At 46.3% G+C, this 23,471-nt stretch overlaps 1 protein-coding gene across 2 annotated transcripts in view; it reads left to right on the forward strand.

Annotated features, from left to right (window-relative positions):
* The window catches only part of ak5 (adenylate kinase 5), an 82,280-nt gene extending 59,607 nt beyond the window's left edge, over nt 1-22,673 (forward strand). For both annotated transcript variants that reach the window (XM_072574752.1, XM_072574754.1), the window contains exons 10-14: nt 2,812-2,847; nt 8,209-8,372; nt 10,466-10,567; nt 12,839-13,018; nt 22,279-22,673. In XM_072574752.1, coding sequence (XP_072430853.1) covers nt 2,812-2,847; nt 8,209-8,372; nt 10,466-10,567; nt 12,839-13,018; nt 22,279-22,386 — 590 coding nt within the window. In that variant the 3' untranslated portion in view covers nt 22,387-22,673. The remainder of the gene's footprint in view (nt 1-2,811; nt 2,848-8,208; nt 8,373-10,465; nt 10,568-12,838; nt 13,019-22,278) is intronic.
* The last annotated feature ends 798 nt before the right edge of the window (nt 22,674-23,471 follow it).

Consider the following 23,471-nt stretch of genomic DNA (forward strand, 5'->3'; position numbering starts at 1 on the left):
TGTAGCGGGGAGATGTTGAAGATGTCGGTGAACATCTCCACCAATTTCTCAGCACAGGGTCTGAGCGTTTGGCCAGGGATCCATGGCTTTCCCAGGAAGACCAATTTGATGTCTGCAGCGGTGACCAAGGGAACAGCTGTGTCTGGGTCTGTCGGTGGAGGCATCACCCCGCTACTGGCATTCTGCTCAAACAGAGCATAGAAAGCATTGGGTGCATCAGGGAGGAATCTGCCATCTTGCTCTGCTTCATTTTGTATCCCGTCATGTTGTTTAGGCCTTGCCGCAGGTGACAGAAGTCTATGATTGGTTTGAGCCTCCAACTTCATCCAGTGCTACCTCTTGGCATCTCCAATGACTTTGCAGAGATCATATCGGGATTTCCTGTAGACATCTGGGTCGTCTGACCTGAAAACTGCACACCTGGTCTGCAGTGTGGAGTGCATTTCCTGGTTCATCCAAGGTTTACAGTTGGAGAACACCCAGATTGAGGTGTTTGGCACACAGTCCTCCACGCACCTGTTAATGAAGTCTGTGACAATGGTGGTATACTCGTCTAGATTTTCTGCTGAGTACTTGAACGCGGTCCAATCCACTGATTCCAAGCAGTCCCAGAGACGGTGTTCCACAGCTTTGGAGCAGCATTGTACTTTTTTTTGTGTGAAGGCTCCTCCTGTTCCAGCTTCTGCTGGTCTGCTGGGAGGAGGAACACAGCGGCATGATCTGGGTTTCCAAAGTGTGGGCAGGGGATGGAGTGGTTAGTCTTTTTGATGGTTGTGTAGCAGTGGTCCAGAATATTCGGTCCGCTGGATGAGTCAGGAAACGTGTTGGTGGCACTTTGGCAGCGCCTCCTTGAGGTTTCCCCAGTTGGAGTTGAAGGCCACAATAAATAAGCCCTTAGGGGAGTTTGTGTTTGTGATGGTGTAAATTTCATCCAGGGAATGCTTCACATCTGCATGCAGTGGTACGTAGATCGCTGTCAGGATGTGAACCCGCGTGGTGGGGAGTAGGGACGACATTTTAATGGAAGGTTTTCTAGGATGAGGTAGCAGTGGTTCTCCAGGATCACCACCTCTGAGCACCAGGGGGTATTGATCAGGAAGGTAAAAACAATGACTGCAGATGCCGGAAACCAGATTCTGGGTTAGTGGTGCTGGAAGAGCACAGCAGTTCAGGCAGCATCGGAGGAGCAGTAAAATCAACGTTTTAGGCAAAAGCCCTTCATCAGGAATAAAGGCCCAGAGCCTGAAGGGTGGAGAGAAAAGCTAGAGGAAGGTGGGGGTGGGGAGAAAGTAGCATAGAGTACAATGGGTGAGTGGGGGAGGGGATGAAGGTGATAGGTCAGGGAGGAGAGGGTGGAGTGGATAGGTGGAAAAGAAGATAGGCAGGTAGGACAAGTCATGGGACAGTGCTGAGCTGGAAGGTTGGAATTGAGGTGAGGGAAGGGGAAATGAGGAGACTGTTGAAGTCCACGTTGATGCCCTGGGGTTGAAGAGTTCTAAGGCAGAAGATGAGGTGTTCTTCCTCCAGGCATCTGGTGGTGAGGGAGCGGCGGTGAAGGAGGCCCAGGACCTCCATGTCCTCGGCAGAGTGGGAGGGAGAGTTGAAATGTTGGGCCACAGGGCGGTTTGGTTGATTGGTGCTGGTGTCCCGGAGATGTTCTCTAAAGCGCTCTGCTAGGAGGCGCCCAGTCTCCTCAATGTAGAGGAGACCACATCGGGAGCAACGGATACAATAAATGATATTAGTGGAAGTGCAGGTAAAACTTTGATGGATGTGGAAGGCTCCTTTAGGGCCTTGGATGGAGGTGAGGGAGGAGGTGTGGGCGCAGGTTTTGCAGTTCCTGCGGTGGCAGGGGAAGGTGCCAGGATGGGAGGGTGGGTGTGTAGGGGGGCGTGGACATGACCAGGTAGTCACGGTGGGAACGGTCTTTGCGGAAGGTGGAAAGGGGTGGGGAGGGAAATATATCCCTGGTGGTGGAGTCTGTTTGGAGGTGGCGGAGATGTCGGCGGATGATTTGGCACAGTCAGGAGGGAGCCAAGTCTCCGTGAAGCAGAGCACACAGCAGTCTCTCCGCTCCCTCTGGAAGGCAAGTCTAGATCTGAGTTCATCCATTTTGTTGAGGCAGTCAAAGAGAAGATTACACGGCTGACGCCAGGTATGGACGGACTGTCCCATGAGGAGAGGTTCAGTAAGCTGGGCCTATACTCATTGGAGTTGAGAAGCATGAAGAGGTGACCTTATTGAAACATATGTCAAGGACTCAACAGGGCAGATCCTGAAAGGTTGTCTCCTCTTTTGTGGGACAGTTTAGGAGCAGAGAGCATCATCTCAAAATAAAGGAGCACAGAGTTAAGACAGAGGTGAGGTGGGGTCATCAAGTGTATTCAGGGCTGACCAAGGGATTTTTAATTCTGTAATGAATCAAGGCTCATGGGGCGGGAGAAGGCAGGAAAGTGGAGGTGAGGCCTCTCAGATCAGCCATGATCTCATTGAATGGTGCAGCAGATTCGATGGACAGAATGGCCTGCTTCTGTTCTTGCACATTATGGTCTTACTTCTGTTCTGAAGGCAATAAAACCCTGGGCTTGGTATCTCACTTATCAGGAGTTTGACAATAAAATGTAACCATGAAGAACGTTTGAATAATATAAAATTATCCAACAAAAAAAATCATTACAAGAACAAATCATTTCCTGCTCTATTGGATCTATTAATCCTTTGGCCTGATTGAAAATGTGAGGAAAGCTCAGGGGCACAGCTCCTACAATCTGTTTGCTGATTAGTTTTTCAATTAATAATTTTTTTTTGCAGAAAATCTGAAGCAAGCCAAGATTATCTTTGTTATTGGTAAGTAGCACTTAGAACAGATTTATCCAATGGGCCTTTTTTGACTCTTCAATGACTGAGACTGGTTAATTATACCAACTAACACATTCTTGCTTTGTGAGATGTTGATGACTCCAGGCATACGGCTAACTGTTAGATACAAGGGCTAGAAGACTCACATTTAAATACCATGTTTCACAATTTCCACACAGTGATATCGAGCTTGCATTTTTAGGTGAGCCTTTGGGGTAGGCTGTGATTTAAGTGCAATTATCTGTTAGTCTATATGCAGTTGGATTGTTTCAGGAGCTGTTCCCAGCAGGTACTGCCTGTTGTTGGCTCATCCTGTATCTACTGTTGTTAAGGGTGGCTGAATGGTTAGCATTGCTGCCTAACAGCACTAGGGACCCAGGTTTGAATCAGCCTCAGGCAACTATCTGTGTGGAGTTTGCACATTCTCCTCGTGCGTCTCGTTTGGGTGCTCTGGTTTCCTGCCACAGTCCAAAGATGTGCAGGTTAGGTGGATTGACAATGTTAAATTGCTCACAGTGTTCAGGGATGCGTAGGTTAGGTGGATTAGCCATGGGAAATGCAGGTTTACAGGATGTTCTTCAGAGAGTTGGTGTGAACTTGCTGGGTCAAAATACCTGCTCCCACACAGTAGGGAATCTATAGAGAGTGTTTCAGAAGCACCTGGGAAACTAGCCTAAGCGTGTAGGGAGAACGTTTGAACCCAAATAATGTATTTTTTTTAGAAAAATAGTCGCTGTTGATGGGAAATATGACAGACAGTTTGCATACAGGAAAACCCCGCAAGTCTTGACATTCAAATAGTCACTTGGTGGAAGACAGCTAGACTGTGCCTCATTAGAAATATACATTTTGTTGAAGATTTACACCTTGAATGCATCAGGACAATTACATTGATAACCAATTTGAGATTGCCATGGTTGGGTTTGCAGTGGGGCACACTTGTGAGTTCTGGAGATCACGTGTTCATTTATAGGGCCCACTTTGCAGACAGAGAGAAGATGCATGCATACTGTGTCTGGGTCACTTTAACAAAATAGGTGACAGCCATTCTCTGGTCTATTCCTCAGGACAATTCCTAGACCAACTGCCTGGATTAACTTTAAACACAGCTCGGCAGTTAACTGTCAGTCATCCTCTAACTGGTGCATGCTCTAAGACACGTCTCAACCTCCAGAGACCACTTGCCATCAATCAATACTCCTCATCCAGTATAGAATGCTAGTTTTCTCTTCTCACACTTATGAAGAGATGAGTACAAGATGAAAAGCTTTGACATAATGTGCTCTTTTCTCTGCAACACAAAAACACCAATGTTCTGACGACCAGGTAATCTGGTGAAATCAGAGTCAACATTTCACAGCCCAATCTCTCCACTGAAGCTGGGTGGCCTGCTGAGTATTTTCAACATTTTTCTGCTTTAGAGATTTCCAGCATCGCAGTATCGAGAGTGATATTGGTTGAAGGATAGATAATGGTCAGGAAGAATTGCCTCAATCTGCTTTGAAATAGCAGCTATAGGATTTTTTATGTTCCATATGAGAGGGCAGATGGGTTCTTTGGTTTAACATCTTGACCAGAAGACCTTATCCCTTCTGTTCTGACCTTTCTTTGTGATCTGAGCTCTTATTGCTAACACCAATGGGCAAACTTCACAGCTTGTAAAAGACTCTTGAACGATAGAAGCCTGGTAAATGTTCCTACCTGAAGCATATACCTTCAGTAGGCTGCTGACCTCTGTGCAGGAACTTGTCTTAATGGGGTTGTAGGTAACACACTGTCAAAAGTGCACTATCTTTTATTAATGGTCTCAGGAATGAGAATGGTCAGTTTTGTTTGTCTGTATAATCTTCCACAAATCCTGAAACAGGTTAATGCCTTCAGTGAAGCATGGCAGGGGGAGGGATGTTTCAAATGAATGCAGTGACACATTCATTACTAACACCACTCTGGGCCACTGATGGTTCTAACGCTTCTCTCAGTAGCACAGTAGGTTCTAGTCCTGACTACATTAGTGGGAGCACGGCAGATAGTGGAGAGCAATCAATTTATCAATCTGTGCCCTGAGATTAGATTGTTCAACTTGGCCATTTGAGTGAACCCTGTAGCTACCCAGTTAACAGACTTGATGAAGAAGAGTATTACACATGTGGTGAATGATTGCACAGACCTCATTTTTTTGATTTATGTCCTCTTCCTGAACTTTGAAAATAAATTGAAAGTCATTCTGGCTGCATTTCAGCTTCAGTTAGACCAAAGTATTGACTGATTCCGAAAGCAGTCCTTCAAGTGAAGCTGTAGTTAACTCATAGCCATAGAGTCTTAGAGATGTACAGCATGGAAACAGACCCTTCGATCCTACTTGTCCATGCCATCCAGACATCCTAACCTAATCTAGTCACATTTGCCAGCATTTGGCCCATATCCCTCTAAACCTTTCCTATTCATCTATCCATCTAGATACCTTTTAAATGTTGTAATAGTACCAGCCTCTACAACTTCCTCTGGCAGCTCATTCTATACACACACCACCCTCTAAGTGAAAAGGTTGCCCCTTAGGTCCCTTTTAATTCTGTTCCCCCTCACTCTAAACCTATGCCCTCTAGTTCTGGACTCCCCTACCCTGGAGAAAAGATCTTGTCTATTTACGCTATCCATGCCCCTCACGATTTTATCAATCTATATAAGGTCACCCCTCAACCTCCAATGCTCCAGGGAAAACAGCCCCAGCCTATTCAGACTCTTCCCTATAGCTCAAATCCTCCAACCCTGGCAATATCCTTGCAAATCTTTTCTGAACCCTTTCAAGTTTCACATGCTTCCTATAGCACAGAGTCCAGAACAGCGCGCAGTATTCCAAAAGTGGCCTAATCAATGTCCTGTCCAGCCACAACATGACCTCCCAACCCTTATACTCAAAGCACTGACCAATTTGCTAGATTGATACAACAAATAAGGGATTTTAGGTGCAAGGAAAAATTAGAGATTGGTTTTATTTTTCTTGGAGCAGAGAAGATTAAAGGATGACTTTGTTGAGGTGTTCAAAATTGAGAACAATTTTGACAGGGTAAAGAAGGATATTCTGTTCAACTGGTTGTTATGTCAGACACTAGGCGTTACAATTTCAAGATTGTTAGCATGAGAGCTAGGAGTGAGATGAGGAGGAACTTCCTTACTCAGAGAGGAGTTAGGATTTAGAATGTGCTGCCTGGGGGCAGGTAGTGGAGGCAGATTCCATAGGAGGTTTCAAAACAGAGCTGGATAGATACTTGAAAGAGCTGAAGTTAAAGTGCTAAGTTGATAGCTCAGGAGAGAGAGACTAGTTGGGTCGTTCTTTTGTGAGCCAGTACAGACAGCAAACATGCTATAAAATTCTATGTTTCTATAGGTCAGGAATGTTTTGGAATACTCCCCACTTGCCTGGATGAGGGCAGCTCTAACAACACTCAAGAAACTTGATTCTTTCCAGGACAAAGCAGCGCACTTGATTGGCACTACATCCACAAGCGATCACTTCCTCCACTAGCCACGCTCAGTAGCAGCAGTGTATATTATCTATAAGATGCACTGTAGAAATTCACCAAAGGTCCTCAGACAACACCTTCCAAACCCATGACCGCTCCCATTGAGAAGGTCAAGAGCAGCAGCATGGGAACACCACCACCTTCAAGTTCTTCTCCAAGCCACTCACCATCCTGACTTGGAAATATGTTGGCGTTCCTTCACTGACACTGGGTGAAATTCCTGGAATCCCCTCCCTAAGGGCATTGTGGTCAATCCACAACTAGTGATCTCCAGCGGTTCAAGAAGGCAGCTCACCATCAGCTTCTCAAGGGCAACTAGGAACAGGCAATAAATGCTGGTCTGGACAGCGACATCTATATCCCAGGAGTGAATATTTTAAAAACATCAGGAGGTACATTAGTAAAGTATAACACTTTCATCTCAAACACTTTTTAAAGAGAGGTGGGGTATCTAAATTGGTTCTTGGTCAATATCACTGTGGCCAGCTTCACTAGAAACAGATTAACTGGTTGTTCATTAGATGTTTCTGTGACCTTGCTGCGTGCAAATTGGCTGCATTTCAGAAGTAATGGGAGCAAGATAAAAGCATTTTGTGATGTTGACTTCTCTGCTGCCCTCTGTGTTTGGGAGGTGTAAATGAAGTTAGTGAAACTTGAAAGGGTTCAGAAAAGATTTACGAGGATGTTGCCAGGGTTGGAGGATCTGAGCTACAGGGAGAGGCTGAACAGGCTGGGGCTGTTTTCCCTGGAGCGTCGGAGGGTGAGGGGTGACCTTATAGAGGTTTACAAAATTATGAGGGGCATGGATAAGATAAATAGACAAAGTCTTTTCCCTGGGGTCGGGGAGTCCAGAACTCGAGGGCATAGGTTTAGGGTGAGAGGGGAAAGATATAAAAGAGACCTAAGGGGCAACTTTTTCACACAGAGAGTGGTACGTATGTGGAATGAGCTGCCAGAGGATGTGGTGGAGGCTGGTACAATTGCAACATTTAAGAGGCATTTGGATGGGTATATGAATAGGAAGGGTTTGGAGGGATATGGGCCGGGTGCTGGCAGGTGGGACTAGATTGGGTTGGGATATCTGGTCGGCATGGACGGGTTGAACTGAAGGGTCTGTTTCTATGCTGTACATCTCTATGACTCCATCTAATAATAACTACCAGCAGCTATGGGCACATCTAACCCTAACCCATCATGGAATACAGAGTTCGATAGATAGAATCGTTACAGCATGGAAGCAGGCCATTTGGACCATTGAGTCCACACCAATCCTCTGAACAGTATCCCACCCAGACCCACCCAATCGCTGTAACACTGCATGTCCCATAACTAACCCACACATCCCTGGACACTCTCACATGGCTCAGTCACCCTAACCTGCACATCTTTGAACTGTGGGAGGAAACCGGAGCACCCAAAGGAAACACACACAGTCACCAGGAGAATATGCAAACTCCCCATAGACAATCAGCCAAAGGTGGGATCGAACCCAGGTCCCGGCGCTGTGAGGCAGTGGTGCTAACCACTGAGCCACTGTGCAGCAATGAAATAAGGAAGCTCCCCACTACACTGTCAAGGGAAATTAGGAACGGATAACAAATGGCAGCCTAGCCAGCAAGACTAGTGAAGGAATTTGAAGAGAAAATTAGTTTTACTCTGTGCAATACACCACAGTGATTACATTGCAGGAATACCTACATGGTTATGAAGCTGTTTCTCGACCAACAGAGGTCAGGAAAATGCTCAGTAAATAGAAGTTGTTTGCTGCACTCATCACATGTCATATCTCGCACCCTTCATGTACTGAATCCCAAAATATCCTTTAAAGGTGGCCCAGGCTCAGGCAAGGAAACTCAGTGCAAGAGGATAGCAGCACAGTATGGTTTCACCTACATATCTTCAGAAGACATTCTACGTAACGTGGTAGCAGTGGGGCCAGAACGGAGAAGAGAGACACGGGAAACCATGGAGCCTGAGGAACTGGTGCCAATGGTGAGTGAAATCAGTCTTTCCGGGAATTGCACACATTCCCAACCTGGAACTGAAAGGTGGGATTTTCGTAGGCCCATGTTTAGCTTTTAGATGGACCTGCAGCAGGGGAGGGGTTTTTTTGGCCTGGAAGGAGGAAGAAAATAGTTTCCTGACAGAGGGTTTAATTTTTGTGATTAAGTTCTCAAAATGTTTCATGCAAGTCAGGTTTTGTGGTCAAGAAATCTCTTTTGCATTTATTAGTACATCATGAATATTCATCGATGTTGCAGCCTTCCAGAATTACATTGGGACATGTGTTGGTTCACCAAACACAAATTATAAAATGGCTCGATAAATTAAATGTGAAGCTGCAATAGGGTAACCCTAACCCGATCGTAGGGTAGAGTTCTACCCCTGAGCTCCAGAGAACGGGCGGCATGGTGGCACAATGGTTAGCACTGCTGCCTCATGGTGCCAAAGACCTGGGTTCAATTCCCGCCTCAGGTGGAGTTTGTACATCCTCCCCGTGTCTGCGTGGGTTTCCTCCCACCGTCCAAAAATGTGCAGGTTAGGTGAATTGGCTATACTAAATTGCCTGTAGTGTTAGGTGACGGGGTGAATGTAGGGGAATGGGTCTGGGTGGATTGCACTTCAGCGGGTCAGTGTGGACTTGTTGGGCCAAAGAGCCTGTATCCACACTGTAAGTAATCTAAGAATAAAGATTTTCTTTGGTGACTTGGCTCCTTCAATAACCGGGCTCTTTCTTTCTGATGTTCAGAGGTGAAGCCTCTCCGTGTTAACTATCTCGCGAGAAGTTTCAGTCAGATGTAGTCTGGCTTGTTGTTGAATGCTCACAGTGCCAGGCCATAACACACCACACTGTAGAAAGGATGTGACTGCACCAGAGAGGGTATTGAGGAGATTCACCAGGATGATGCCTGGACAGGAGGGCCTACACTAACGGGGAATGATCGGACAGGCTGGGTCATTTTCCCTGGAGCAGGTTGAGAAGGGACCTGATCGAAATAAAAATCTAAGAATGTAAGAACTGAGAGTCTAATGATGGCCATTGTCAATTGTCGGAAAAACCCATCTGGGTCACTGATGTCCATTAGGGAAGGAAATCTGCCATCCTTACCTGGTCTGGCCTACATGTGTTTCCATCTGGGATGGGAAATAAATACTGGATGCCCTCATCTGTGAATGAATAAAAAAGAATCGAGGTGTATAAGATTATGAAGGGCATAGATAGTTTGGATTGGAAAGCACTTTTTCCATAAGTAGAGAGGGCAGTAACCAGGAGGCATTGATTTAAGGTAAGATGTAGAATGCTAAGAGAAGAGTTGAGGAGAAAGGGTTTCACTGAGAGGCTGGTGGTGTGAGTGTGGAAATCACTTCCTGAAAAGGTAGTTGAGTTAGAAACTTTAATAACCTTGAAGCAGTAATTAGATCTTCACATCCAGGGCGTGGGCCAAGAGCTGGAAACTGGGATTTGTGTCGATCAGATCTTTGTTGACCTGCATTGAAATGATGGTCCAAATGGTCTACTTCTGTGCTGGCAAAGGCCTACAGGTCAAAGGGACCTCCCCCTGACATGTACTTCTGTTGTGAACATGATCAGGTTTGGATGTGGTGCACACCATCAGCTCATTAAGGTGACAAGTTGGCTCAGTGGTTCGCACTGCTGCCTCACAGCGCCAGGGACCCAGCTTTGATCCCAGCCTCAGGCAACTCTCTGTTTGCACATTCTCCCCATGTCTGTGTGGATTTCCTCCCACAGTCCAAGGATGTGCAGGTTGCCCACAGTGTTAGGTGCATTAGTCATGGGTAAATATAAGGTAGGAGAATGGGTCTGGGTGGGTTATTCTTCGGAGGGTCAGGGTGGACTTGTTGGGCTAAATGGCTGTTTCCCCACTGTAGGGAATCTAATCTAATGGCCTGGGGAGCTTGCGTAGACACTGGTTGGGGAGTTTGCTGCTCTGATGGAACTGCAAAAGAAAGTTGAAGGCAGTGTGGGGCTGGAGAGAATGGGGAGAGATTACAAACGGAGAATTACTCTGACCGACTGTTGCTGGAAACATACCACTGACTTTCTCCTTCCACACTGTGTGCAGGAGATGCTGAAAGACACGATAATTAACAGCATGGATACAAAAGGTATTCTCATAGATGGCTATCCTCAGGAAGTGAGGCAGGCAGAAGAATTTGAGAAGAAGGTGAGTTGGTTTAAGTGCATGCATCTACCAAATGGGGTAAAGTGGGGAGGGAGGAAGGCAGCACAGATACTGTGGATCAGTAAGACTTTAGCAGTTTTAATTGTGGGGGTTTGGGTGGCTAGACAGCTGGTTTGTGATGCAGAATGACACCCACAGTATGGGTTCAATTCCTTCACCAGGCTGAAGTTACCATTAAGGTTTGCTTTCCTTTATTGGTCAGAGCATTGAGTACAGGAGTTGGGAGGTCATGTTGTGGCTGTACAGGACGTTGGTTAGGCCACTGTTGGAATATTGCATTCAAATCTGGTCTCCTTCCTATTGGAAAGATGTTGTGAAATGGTGGCTCAGTAGTTAGCTCTGCTGCCTCACAGCGTCAGCGGCCTGGGTTCAATTACTGCCTCAGGCAACTGTCTATGTGGAGTTTGCACATTTTCCCTGTGTCTGCGTGGGTTTCTCTGGATGCTCCGGTTTCCTCCCACAATCCAAAGATGTGCAGGTCAGGTGAATTGGCCATGCTAAATTGCCCATAGTGTTAGGCGCATTAGTCAGAGGGAAATTTAGGGCAGGGGAATGGGTCTGAGTGGGTTGCTCTTCAAAGGGCCTGATTCCATACTGTATGTAATGTAGTCTAATCTAAAAATTTGAAAGGGTTCAGAAAAGATTTACAAGGATGTTGCCAGGGTTGGAGGGTTTGAGCTACAGGGAGAGGTTGAACAGGCTGGGGCTGTTTTCCCTGGAGCATCGGAGGCTGAGGGGTGACCTTATAGAGGTTTATAAAATCATGAGGGGACATGGATAGGGTAAATAGACAAAGTCTTTTCCCTGGGGTTGGGGGTGGGGTCCAGAACGAGAGGGCATAGATTTCGAGTGAAGGTGAAATAAAAGGCAACTAAGGGGCAACTTTTTCACTTAGAGGGTGGTGCGCGTATGCCAGAGAAGTGGTGGAGGCTGGTAAAATTGCAACATTTAAAAGGCATCTGGATGGGTATATGAATAGGAAGGGTTTAGAGGGATATACATCTTTATGACTCTTCTTCTCAATCCCACACTTCACCTGAGGGGTAGCATCCCTCATGTTAAATCACTGTCAGTCATCTCTCTTTCATGAGAATGGTCCTCTGGGATTATAGTGACTTGGCTTCTTTTTACATAGACAGGTAGAAACAATGAACAGGATTAAACTATTCGACCCAGCTCTGCCCTTCAAAGTGATCACAGCTGATCCTCTACCTCAACACCATGATAGTCCTGACATTGACAACTGCTATCACTTTACCCATGATGGAGAGTAAACTGATGGGCTAGGAATTGACGAGATTAGATCTGTCCTTTCTTTGGAGGGACAAGACGTACCTGAGCAATATTCCACTTTAATAGAAAGGGGTGGTCAAGACACGTGCTACAGCGCACAGGGGTTTCAGGAGAAGTAGCCAGTGTTGGAACTGCACCGTAGCAAAGGATTAGCCATGGGCACTCACATGGGCCCCAGCTATGCCTGCCTCTTCATTGGACAGGTGGAACAGTCCATCTTCTGCAGTTACAACAGTATCATTCCCCACCTTTTTCTCTGCTACATTGATGACTGTATCGGCACCACCTTGTGCTCCCACAAGGAGGCTGAGCAGTTCATCCACTTCACGAGCACCTTCCGTCCTGACCTCAAGTTCACCTGGACCATCTCAGTCACCTCCCTCCCCTTCCTGGACTTCTCCATCTCCATTTCCGGCAACTGACTGAACATGGACATCTATGTTACAGCTACCTGGACTACACCTTCTCCCACCCCCTCCTGTAAAAACGCTATCCCTTACTCCCAATTCCTCCGCCTCCCAATTCCTCCGCCTCCCAATTCCTCCGCATCTGCTCGGAAGGGGACCAACTCCACCATAGAACATCCTAGATGGCCTCCTTCTACAAGGACCGCAATTTCCCCTCACACTTGATCACAATGTCCTGCAGCGTATCTCCTCCACTTCCCACACCTCCATCCTTGAACTCCACCCCTCTAACTGCAACAAGGATAGAACTCCCCTGGTCCTCGCCTTCCACCCCACTAATCTCAGGATACACCACATCATCCTTCACCATTCCTGCCACCTACAGTCAGACCCCCACCAGCAGAGATATTTTTCTCTCCCCACTCCTATCAGCATTCCACAGAGACCATTCCCTTTGCGACTCCTTCATTTGGGAAGTCTGAGGCCATGTATGAATGCAGATTTTCTACGTGTTCTTCTGGAATTGAAATTTCTGCACGTTCCTCTCTTTCAGATTGGTCAGCCCAGCCTGGTGATTTTCCTGAGCTGTTCCACAGACACACTGGAACAACGTCTCTGGAAATCAGCTCAAATGAGTGATGGTGATGATAATGTTTCCAGGCAGATCGAAGCCTATCTCTCAGCAGCCCAGCCAATCATTGAGAAGTACCAGAGGGAAAACCTCATCCATAAGGTAGAGTTAGGAAGATTTGCATTTCCTTCCACCTCTGTGACTCAAGGACATCAGAATGCCAATGTTAGTACAGCAAACCTAGTTATAACCAGCACCTTACAAATCAGCACTTTTATAAACTAGCAAACTTTCTTTTTATTCATCCACGGGATGAGGGCTCTTCTGACCAGGCCAGCATTTATTGCCCATGCCTAATCACCCAGCTGACAGTTAAGAGTCAACCACATTGCTGTGGGCCTGGAGTCACATGTAGGCCAGACCAGGTAAGGATGGCAGATTCTTTCCCTGAAAGACATCAGTGAAACAGCTGTGTTTTTCCGACAATGGATTCCTGGTCATTATTAGACTGTTAATTCCAGATTTTGTTTTTATTGAATTCAAAATCCACCATCGCCTGTGCTGAGATTCTGACCCAGGTCCCTAGAACATTACCTGGGTCTCTGGATTGACAATTAATCTAGACTCTGGTTTCCAGCATCTGCAGTCCTTGTTTTTACCTAACCCAGCAATAATGCCGTCACCTCCTTGAGACATTTAATGTATTATTCTATCTAATTATTATAGTTTTTAAATTCATTTACCTCCATATAAATGTGTATGTTCAATCAAATGGCCATATAAAATATCAAGAGTTGATTCAATTTCAAGTCAATTTCTCCTCCAATACTGCAATGTCCGAGTAGTCGGGTGAGGGTGCAAGTGAGAAGGCTCTCTGTGGTGAGTTTTATTGAAGGGAAAGTTGCAATAGTATTAGAACATAGAACAATACAGCACTTCGGCCCTCGATGTTGTGCCGAACCGTGAACTATTCTCAGCTCGTCCTCCTACACTATCCCAAAATCATCCATGTGATTATCTAAATCGCCCTAATGTGGCTGAGTTGACTACATTAGCAGGTAGGACATTCCACGCCCTTACCACTCTCTATGTAAAGAACCTGCCTCTGACATCTGTCTTAAAGCTATCACCCCTCAATTTGTAGTTATGCCCCCTCGTACACGCAGACGTCATCATCCTAGGAAAAAGACTTTCACTGTCTACCCTATCACATCCTCTGATCATCTTGTATGTCTCCATCAAATCCCCTCTTAGCCTTCTTCTTTCCAATGAGAACAGTCTCTCAGCCTTTCCTCATAAGACCTTCCCTCCAGCCCAGGCAACATCCTGGTAAATCTCCTTTGCATCTTTTCCAATGCTTCCACATCCTTCCTGAAATATAGGGACCAGAACTGTACATAATATTCCAATTGTGGCCGCACCAGCGTTTTGTATAGTTGCAGCATGATATTGCGGCTCTAGAACTCAATCCCTCTACGAATGAAACCTAACACACCCTATGCCTTCTTAACAGCACTATCCTCCTGGGTGGCAACTTTCAGGGATCTATGTACATGGACTCCCAGATCCCTCTGCACATCCACACTACCAAGAATCTTTCCATTGACCCAGTACTCTGCCTTCCTGTTATTCTTACCAAAGTGCATCACCTCACATTTAGCTGCATTGAACTCCATTTGACACCTCTCAGCCCAATTCTGCAGTTTATCCAAGTCACCCTGCAATCTGTAACATTCTTCCAAACTGTCCACTACTCCAGCAACTTTAGTGTTGTCTGCAAATTTACTAATCCATCCACCTATGCCTGCATCTACGTCATTTATAAAAATGACAAACAGCAGTGGTCCCAAAACAGATCCTTGTGGCACGCCACTAGTAATCGGACTCCATCAACCACCACTTGCTGCCTTCTTTCAGAAAGCCAGTTTCTAATCCAAACTGCTAAATCACCCTCAATTCCATGCCTCTGCAATTTCCCAATCAGCCTATCATGTGGAACCTTATCAAAGGCTTTACTGAAGTCCATGTATACCTGGTCAACTGCCCTACCCTCATCTATATGCTTGGTCACCTTCTCAAAAAAACTCTGAGGTTTGTGAGACACATCCTGCCCTTGACGAAACCATGTTGACTATCTGAAATCAAATTGTTGCTGGCTAGATGATTATAAATCTTATCTTTTATAATCCTTTCCAAAACCTTTCCTACAACAGAAGTAAGGTTCACTGGTCTATAATTATCTGGGTCATCTCTGCTGCCCTTCTTGAACAAGGGCACAACATTTGCAGTCTTCCAGTCCTCAGGTACTAAACCTGTAGACAAATACTACTCAAATATCAAAGCCAAAGGCTCTGCTACCTCCACCCTAGCTTCCCAGAGAATCCTCGGATAAATCCCATCCGGCCCAGGGGACTTTTCTACTTTCACTCCTTCTAGAATGGATAACACCTGTTTGTAACTAACCTCAATCCTTTATAGTCTAATATCTAGTACCTCATTCTTCTCCTCTGCAATATTCTCCTTTTCCTAAGTGAACAATGATGAGAAATGTTCGTTTAGCACTTCTCTGATCTCCACAGGATCCACACACAACTTCCCACTTCTATCTTTGACTGGCCCTATTCTTACCCTGATCATCCTTTTATTCCTCACATACCGATAGAAAGCTTTAGGGTTCTCCTTTATTCTATTTGCTAAAGACCTCTCTTTGCTCTTCTTAACTCTCTCTTTAAACCCTTCCTAGCTGATCTGTAACTCTCCATCGCCTCATCTGAACCATTTTGTTTTATCAACACATATGACACAATATGTCAAAGGGCCGACAAGAGGGGAGGCCAGACTGGATCTGGTGCTTGGCAATGAACCAGGCCAGGTGTTTGATTTAGTTGTAGGTGTGCACTTTGGAGAGATTGACCATAATTTAGGTACGTTCAGTTTAGTGACGGAAAGGGATAGGTACATGGCATAACAAGAGATGCAATTTCTGTCGTAAACCACGGTTCCCTTACCTAATCACTTCCTCCCTGCCTGACAGGGACACACCTGCAATATCTGTTCCTTAAACCAGCCCCACATTTCCATTGTCTGCATCCCCTGCATTTTGCCACCCCGTTCTATGCATCCTAATTCTTGCCTAATCGCATTATAGTTTCCCTTGCCCCATCAATAACTCTTGACCTATGCCATGTACCTATCCCTTTCCGTCACTAAACTGAACGTACCTAAATTATGGTCAATCTCTCCAAAGTGCACACCTACAACTAAATCAAACACCTGGCCTGGTTCATTGCCAAGCACCAGATCCAGTCTGGCCTCCCCTCTTGTCGGCCCTTTGACATATTGTGTCAGGAAACCCTCCTGCACACATTGGACAAAAACTGACCCATCCAACGTACTAGAGTTATAGCAATATTATTTAAGTAATTTATGCTATAAATAAAGTATAACAGTGCTGTGTTTATCCCCTGCATTACATGTGCATTTTTACATTGATTACGTGGAACTCTTGATTATCTGGGATATTGAACAATCAGCACATTCCTGGTCCCTTAGGTGTTGAATAGTAAAAGGTTTGCTGTACTTTTTCCAAAGTGAAGCCACTATTATGTTGGAAATGGAGAAGGTAATCTCCACACAGGAAGAGCCCACAATGACAATAACCAGCTAATCCAGAAGCAGGAATGCTGGAGAGTTGGGAGATAAACAAAAGCTGGAAAATCTCAGCAGAGCATGTGGAGAGAAAAAGATTAACAGGTCAGATCAATGATCCTTGGTCAGCGTGAAAGAGTTATGGAGCCTTCACATCAGTGGAAGGGGGCAGCACGAACAAAGACACAAGCTTCAGAGAGTACATAGAGAGCAAAGATGAACAAGGGAGAAAAAGCAAATACAAATCTCACCAAACAGCAGAACTTCTTCAAGCTACACTGAGGAATCTGTGTAAAGCTGTCTGAAGCTGGTTTGGTGGTGGGTTTTTTTATTTCAAAAATATACTTAATTCATTAAATACTTTGATGATCTATACAACTGGACATGCCATACATATGTAAACATTCCATTTGTTTGCATACTGAAACAGAGTAATCATTCCTATTTACAGGTCTGTACGATTACATTGAGCTGAGGTGTCAGCAGAGCCCAAATGACTGCGTGGGCCCCCTGTTCTTCTTTAGGCAGGCCAATGTTACACGGTGGTCTTTCCCCACCGCGCCTTGGCGGCAGCTGCCCCAAGCTTCAGCGCGTCCCTCAACACGTAGTCCTGGACCTTGGAATGTGCCAGTCTGCAACACTCAGTCAGGGTCAACTCCTTCAGCTGGAAGATCAACAGGTTTTGGACCACCCAGAGAGCGTCCTTCATCGAGTTGATGATCCTCCAGGCACAGTTGATGTTCGTCTCGGTGTGTGTCCCGAGGAACAGGCCGTAGAGCATGGAGTCCCGCGTCACGGCGCTGCTTGGGACGAACCTCGACAAACACCACTGCATTCCTCTCCAGACTTCTTCTGTGTAGGCACATTCCAGAAGGATGTGTGTGACAGTCTCCCCCCCCCGCAGCCACTTCGAGGGCAGTGTGCAGTGCGGGAGAGAGTCTGGGCATACATAAAGGATCTCACAGGCAGAGCCCTTCTCACCACCAGCCAAGCCATGTCTTGGTGCTTGTTGGAAAGTGGTGGTGGAGGGGAGGGGGGATGGTGGTGTTTTACAAACTTAAATTACATACTGGATTAGTGGTGCTGGAAGAGCACAGCAGTTCAGGCAGCATCCAATGAGCAGCGAAATCGACGTTTCGGGCAAAAGCCCTTCATCAGGAACAAAGGCAGAGAGCCTGAAGCATGGAGAGATAAGCTAGAGGAGGGTGGGGGTGGGGAGAGAGTAGCATAGAGTACAATGGGTGAGTGGGGGAGGAGATGAAGGTGATAGGTCAAGGAGGAGAGGGTGGAGTGGATAGGTGGAAAAGAAGATAGGCAGGTAGGACAAGTCCGGACAAGTCAAGGAGACAGTGCTGAGCTGGAAGTTTGAAACTATGATGAGGTGGGGGAAAGGGAAATAAGGAAGCTGTTGAAGTCCACATTGATGCCCTGGGGTTGAAGTGTTCCAAGGAGGAAGATGAGGCGTTCTTCCTCCAGGCGTCTGGTGGTGAGGGAGCAGCGGTGAAGGAGGCCCAGGACCTCCATGTCCTAGGCAGAGTGGGAGGGGGAGTTGAAATGTTGGGCCATGGGGCGGTGTGGTTGATTGGTGTGGGTGTCTTGGAGATGTTCCCTAAAGCGCTCTGCTAGGAGGCGCCCAGTCTCCCCAATGTAGAGGAGACCACATCGAGAGCAACGGATACAATAAATGATATTAGTGGATGTGCAAGTAAAACTTTGATGGATGTGGAAGGCTCCTTTAGGACCTTGGATAGAGGTGAGGGAGGTGGTGTGGGCACAGGTTTTACAGTTCCTGCGGTGGCAGAGGAAGGTGCCAGAATGGGAGGGTGGGTCGTAGGGGGGTGTGGACATGACCAGGTAGTCACGGAGGGAATGGTCTTTGCGGCCTCTACATTGAGGAGACTGGGCGCCTCCTAGCAGAGCGCTTTAGGGAACATCTCCGGGACACCCGCACCAATCAACCAAACCGCCCCGTGGCCCAACATTTCAACTCCCCCTCCCACTCTGCCAAGGACATGGAGGGCCTGGGCCTCCTTCACCGCCGCTCCCTCACCACCAGACGCCTGGAGAAAGAACGCCTCACCTTCTGCCTCGGAACACTTCAACCCCAGGGCATCAATGTGGACTTCAACAGCTTCCTCATTTCCCCTTCCCCCACCTCATCCTAGTTTCAAATTTCCAGCTCAGCACTGTCTCCTTGACTTGTCCGGACTTGTCCTACCTGCCTATCTCCTTTTCCACCTATCCACTCCACCCTCCCCTCCTGACCTATCACCTTCATCTCCTCCCCCACTCACCCATTGTACTCTATGCTACTTTCTCCCCACCCCCACCCTCCTCTAGCTTATCTCTCCACGCTTCAGGCTCACTGCCTTTATTCCTGATGAAGGGCTTTTGCCCGAAACGTCGATTTCGCTGCTCGTTGGATGCTGCCTGAACTGCTGTGCTCTTCCAGCACCACTAATCCAGTATTTGGTTTCCAGCATCTGCAGTTACTGTTTTTACCCCAAACTTAAATTACAGCCCTGGATCAGCAGCATGGCTGAGCCTAAGCAAGCACTATTCCATTTTGTCAGTGTTACCATGCTTCCTGCTTCACATGGTCTGAAAGGCACTCAGAATACAATGAAGGGAGAACTGCCTCCCACACACACAAAAAAACTTATGTTTATGTTGTGACTTTCACAGCTTCAGGACATCAAGGGTTTTTTTACAACCAACCAAATGTCTTTCAGGTTTGACCATCATTGTAATGTAGGAATTCTGGCAGCCAATCTGTATGCAGAAACTGCAAAGTAAGGTTTTAGTGACTGTTTTGAGGGATGGATTTGGCCAGGATATGGAAGACAAATCTAAAATACAACAAAGAATGTAGATACTGAAGATCTGATGCAAAAACAGAAATTACTGGAGGTCTGGCAGCATCTGTGGGAAGAAAGCAGTTGACGTTTCGAATCTGATAACTCTTCATCAGAACTGCCTTCAGAGGTTTGAGGATGAGGAAATTGGCCTAAACTGTTAAATTAATAATCTCAGGGCCTCCTATGCAACAACAGTTGGGCAGCATGGTGGCTCAGTGGTTGGCACTGTTGCCTCTCAGCGCCAGGAACCTGGATTCAACTCCACCCTTGAGCGACTGTCTGTGTGGAGTTTGTACATTCTCCCTGTGTCTGCGTGGGTTTCCTCCCACAGTCCAAAGATGTACAGGTTAGGTGGGTTGGCCATGCTAAGTTGCTAATAGTATCTGGGTATGTGTAGGTTAGGTGGCTTAGCCCTGGGAAATGCAGGGTTGCGGGGTTGGTTGCAATGCTTTTTAGAGGATTAGTGTGCATACACTGGACTGAATGGCCTGCTTCCTCACTGCAGATTCAAAAAGTGCTTGTTTTTCCGAACTGGAGGTCTGTGATCAGCAGTGTACCACAAGACCTGTTAGAATACTGCACTCAACTCTGGTCTCCCTGCTACAGGAAAGATGTTGTTAAACTAAAACAGATTTAGAAAAAAAAATTACATGGATGTTTGCTGGCACTGGAGAGGTTGAAGTATTGAGAGAGCCTGAATAGGCTGGGGCTGTTTTCCCTGGAGCATCAGAGGCTGAGGAGTGATCTTATAGAGGTTTATAAAATCATGGAGGGGCATGGACAGGATCAATTGACAAGGTCTTTTCCCCTCCAGAGTAGGGAGTCCAAAACCAGAGGGCATAAGTTTAAGGTGAGAGGGACAAGATTTAAAAGGGACCTTAGAGGCAACCTTTTCACACAGAGGGTGGTGTGTGTATGGAATGAGCTGCCAGCACAACAAGTACAACATTTAAAAGGCATCTGGATGGGTATATGAATAGTAAAGGTTTAGAGGGATATGGGCCAAGTGCTGGCAAATGGGACTAGGTCAGATTGGAATATGTGATCAACATGGATCAATTGGACTGAAGGGTGTGTTTCCTTGCTGTGTGACTCTGTGATCAATGTAAATTTATTTCTTCTGTGTGTATCCTGAATAGATTTAATACTGTGAAGCAAAAATGATGGCAGTATTGAGAAAACGGACTCAGAGTTTTCTAGTTGCCTGTTAATGTGTGGCCATACTGATGAGCCGTGCAGGTTTAAGGGTGAACAATGCTGTATAGTTTGCCCAGGTCACTGCACCTGAACTTGATAATACAGGATCACACTGAAAGCCCAGCCTGGACTGAGTGATCAGAACTGTGTTCGGTTGATGACTCAGAACAGAGAAAGCGCACCCACAGAAGACAAGGTTCTGTGTACAGACAGTGGAGCAGACAGGTGGTGATTAATGGGCAATGTATAATAGGGCACTATCAAATTAGCTATCTATTTCAGCTAAGGTTCAACTTTGTCTTTGAACAGAGAAAATGGAAACCAATTCAATACCACCTGTTTTATATTACCTTTCAAAGAAAGAATAACAATGCCCCAGGCACACAGCCACACAGAGACACTTGCATATACAGAAAGCAAGACACACACACAGAAATACATGCACATAAAGAGAGAGACACAGACACACATACATACACAGAGAGACACACACAGACACATGCACAGACAGGGAGAGACACAGAGAGAGAGGAACATAGACACACAAGAGACACATGCATATACAGAGAGACACACAGAGACACATACACAGCGACACACAGACACATGCACACAGAGAGTGAGACACAGACACACAGACACATGCACATACAGAGAGAGACACACACAGACACATGCACAGACAGGGGGAGACACACAGACACACAAAGAGACATGCATATACAGAGACACACACAGACACATGCACAGACAGGGGGAGACACACAGACACACAAAGAGACATGCATATACAGAGACACACACAGACACATGCATATACAGAGAGAGACACACAGGCACAGAGACACATGCACACAGAGAGAGTGAGACAGACACACGGAGACATATGCACATACAGAGAGAGATACGCAGAGAGAGAGACACACACAATTTCACATACAGAGAGACACACACACACATACAGAGAGAGGGAGAGAGAGAGAGAGACACACACACACAACAACTAACGTCCCGGAATAAATGACTTAGCTAGAGCAGGCTATTCGCCCGTTGCGTCTACTCTACCATTTATTGAGGTCGTAACTGACCTGGTTTAATCTCAACTCCACTTTCCTGCCTGCCTTCCATCACCCTCTGCTCACTTTTCGATCAAAAATCTAAAAAACTTTAAATCCAAAGGCCCAGACCTCACTCACAGGAGGTAAAGGTATTGACACCACCTGAGCTCGTGGTATTTTTTTTCTTGAATGAACTTATTCAGACATGTCACACCACCCAAGGTACTGGAATAGGTGAGACCTGAACCCAGACCTTCTGGTCCAGAGATATGGACAGTAGCACTATACCTCAAGAGCCCTTCATGAGATATTGGTAGACAATTTCTAATCAATCTATGCAGAAATGTTATTACACACCCCTGGAACAGGTGAGACTTGGTCTGAGGAAATGGTATTATTTTAGCACAGCCACCTTCCCCTTCTGGATCCTTTTCTAGTCTAGAAGCTAACTTTCAGTGTAGAATTCAGCCCTTTTTAGATATTCTCTGTTTGACCAGTTCAGAGATGTTGTGACACATCTTCAGACCAGGTGGGTATGAAAATGATCAGACAATCATTGCTGCCCATTGATTTGAGCAGGAAAATGAATGCGTGCACTTAACAAATTTGAATTTGCTTTTGTCTTTAAATTGTGAAAACTGTAATGCCTTCTGTTTTACAGATAAATGCAGAAGAAACTCCTGACAAAGTATTCCAACAGATCGGTGAAGCTATCCGTTCTATCCAAGAGAGTAGCACAAGTGACGTGACTTTGGATGGATTCCTGTAGGAGGAACTGAATAGCACAGGGTATTGAGTCTTAGGGTAGAATGTTCCCCACCTGGAAGGTGGCTAGAAATATATTGGGCAAGTTGACCCTAGAGACATTTGCGCCCTTCCTAGCTCACCAATTAGGTCCTGGATGTGAGCATCCATTGAAGACACTACTTAAGACCCTTAAGTGATCAATTATTGGCCCGTTAAGGGCTTCAACTCTCAGCATTCCCAAGCTAAGTGGCTTGTTTCTTGACTAGGTAACCATGGCGATCTGAATCGAAGAGTGTGGAGCTGGAAAAGCACAGCCGGTCAGGCAGCATCCGAGGAGCAGGAGAGTTGGCGTTTCGAGCATAAGCTCTTCATTAGAAATTCCTGAAGATCTTATGCTCAAAGCGTTGACTCTCCTGTTCCTCAGATGCTGCCTGACCTGCTGTGCTCTTCCAGCTCCACACTCTTCGATTCTGATCTCCAGCGTCTGCAGTCCTCACTTTCGCCTGACCATGGCAATCTGTCAGTGATGGGGCCTCTAATTGCCCCAAACTGTGGACAATCAGACCCACACTAGGGACAAAGGGGTGACCTTTGAAAGCCTCCAATCCCCCCTTTCGCTGCAACATGCTCCCAATGAGAAGCTAAAGACTCGGTTGGATCCACTGAGCTGCTGGCATGATCAACAGTCTTTCAGGATCCAGACCCTCCAATTGGGGAAGTGAGGACACTGCTGCCTGGGCTTGTGATAGGCCGAGATACTCTCCAAAGCTCACCAATCAGCTGATTGGCGGGTCATTGGTTGAGCTCTCTCGACATTGGAAGTGGCTAGATTGTCACTGTTTAAGACTTGGATGTTAGTTCGCCCTCACACTTAAAGTCATAGAGTCATAGAGATGTACAGCATGGAAACAGACCCTTCAGTCCAACCTGTCCATGCTGACCAGATATTCCAACCCAATCTAGTTCCACCTGCCAGCACCCGGCCCATATCCCTCCAACCAAACCCTTCCTATTCATATACCCATCCAAATGCCTTTCGTACCAGCCTTCACCACTTCCTCTGGCAGCTCATTCCATACACGTACCACCCTCTGTGTGATAAAGTTG

This window comes from Chiloscyllium punctatum, chromosome 7 (genome assembly GCF_047496795.1).
Source record: "Chiloscyllium punctatum isolate Juve2018m chromosome 7, sChiPun1.3, whole genome shotgun sequence".
In the NCBI taxonomy this organism is placed as follows: Eukaryota; Metazoa; Chordata; class Chondrichthyes; order Orectolobiformes; family Hemiscylliidae; genus Chiloscyllium; species Chiloscyllium punctatum.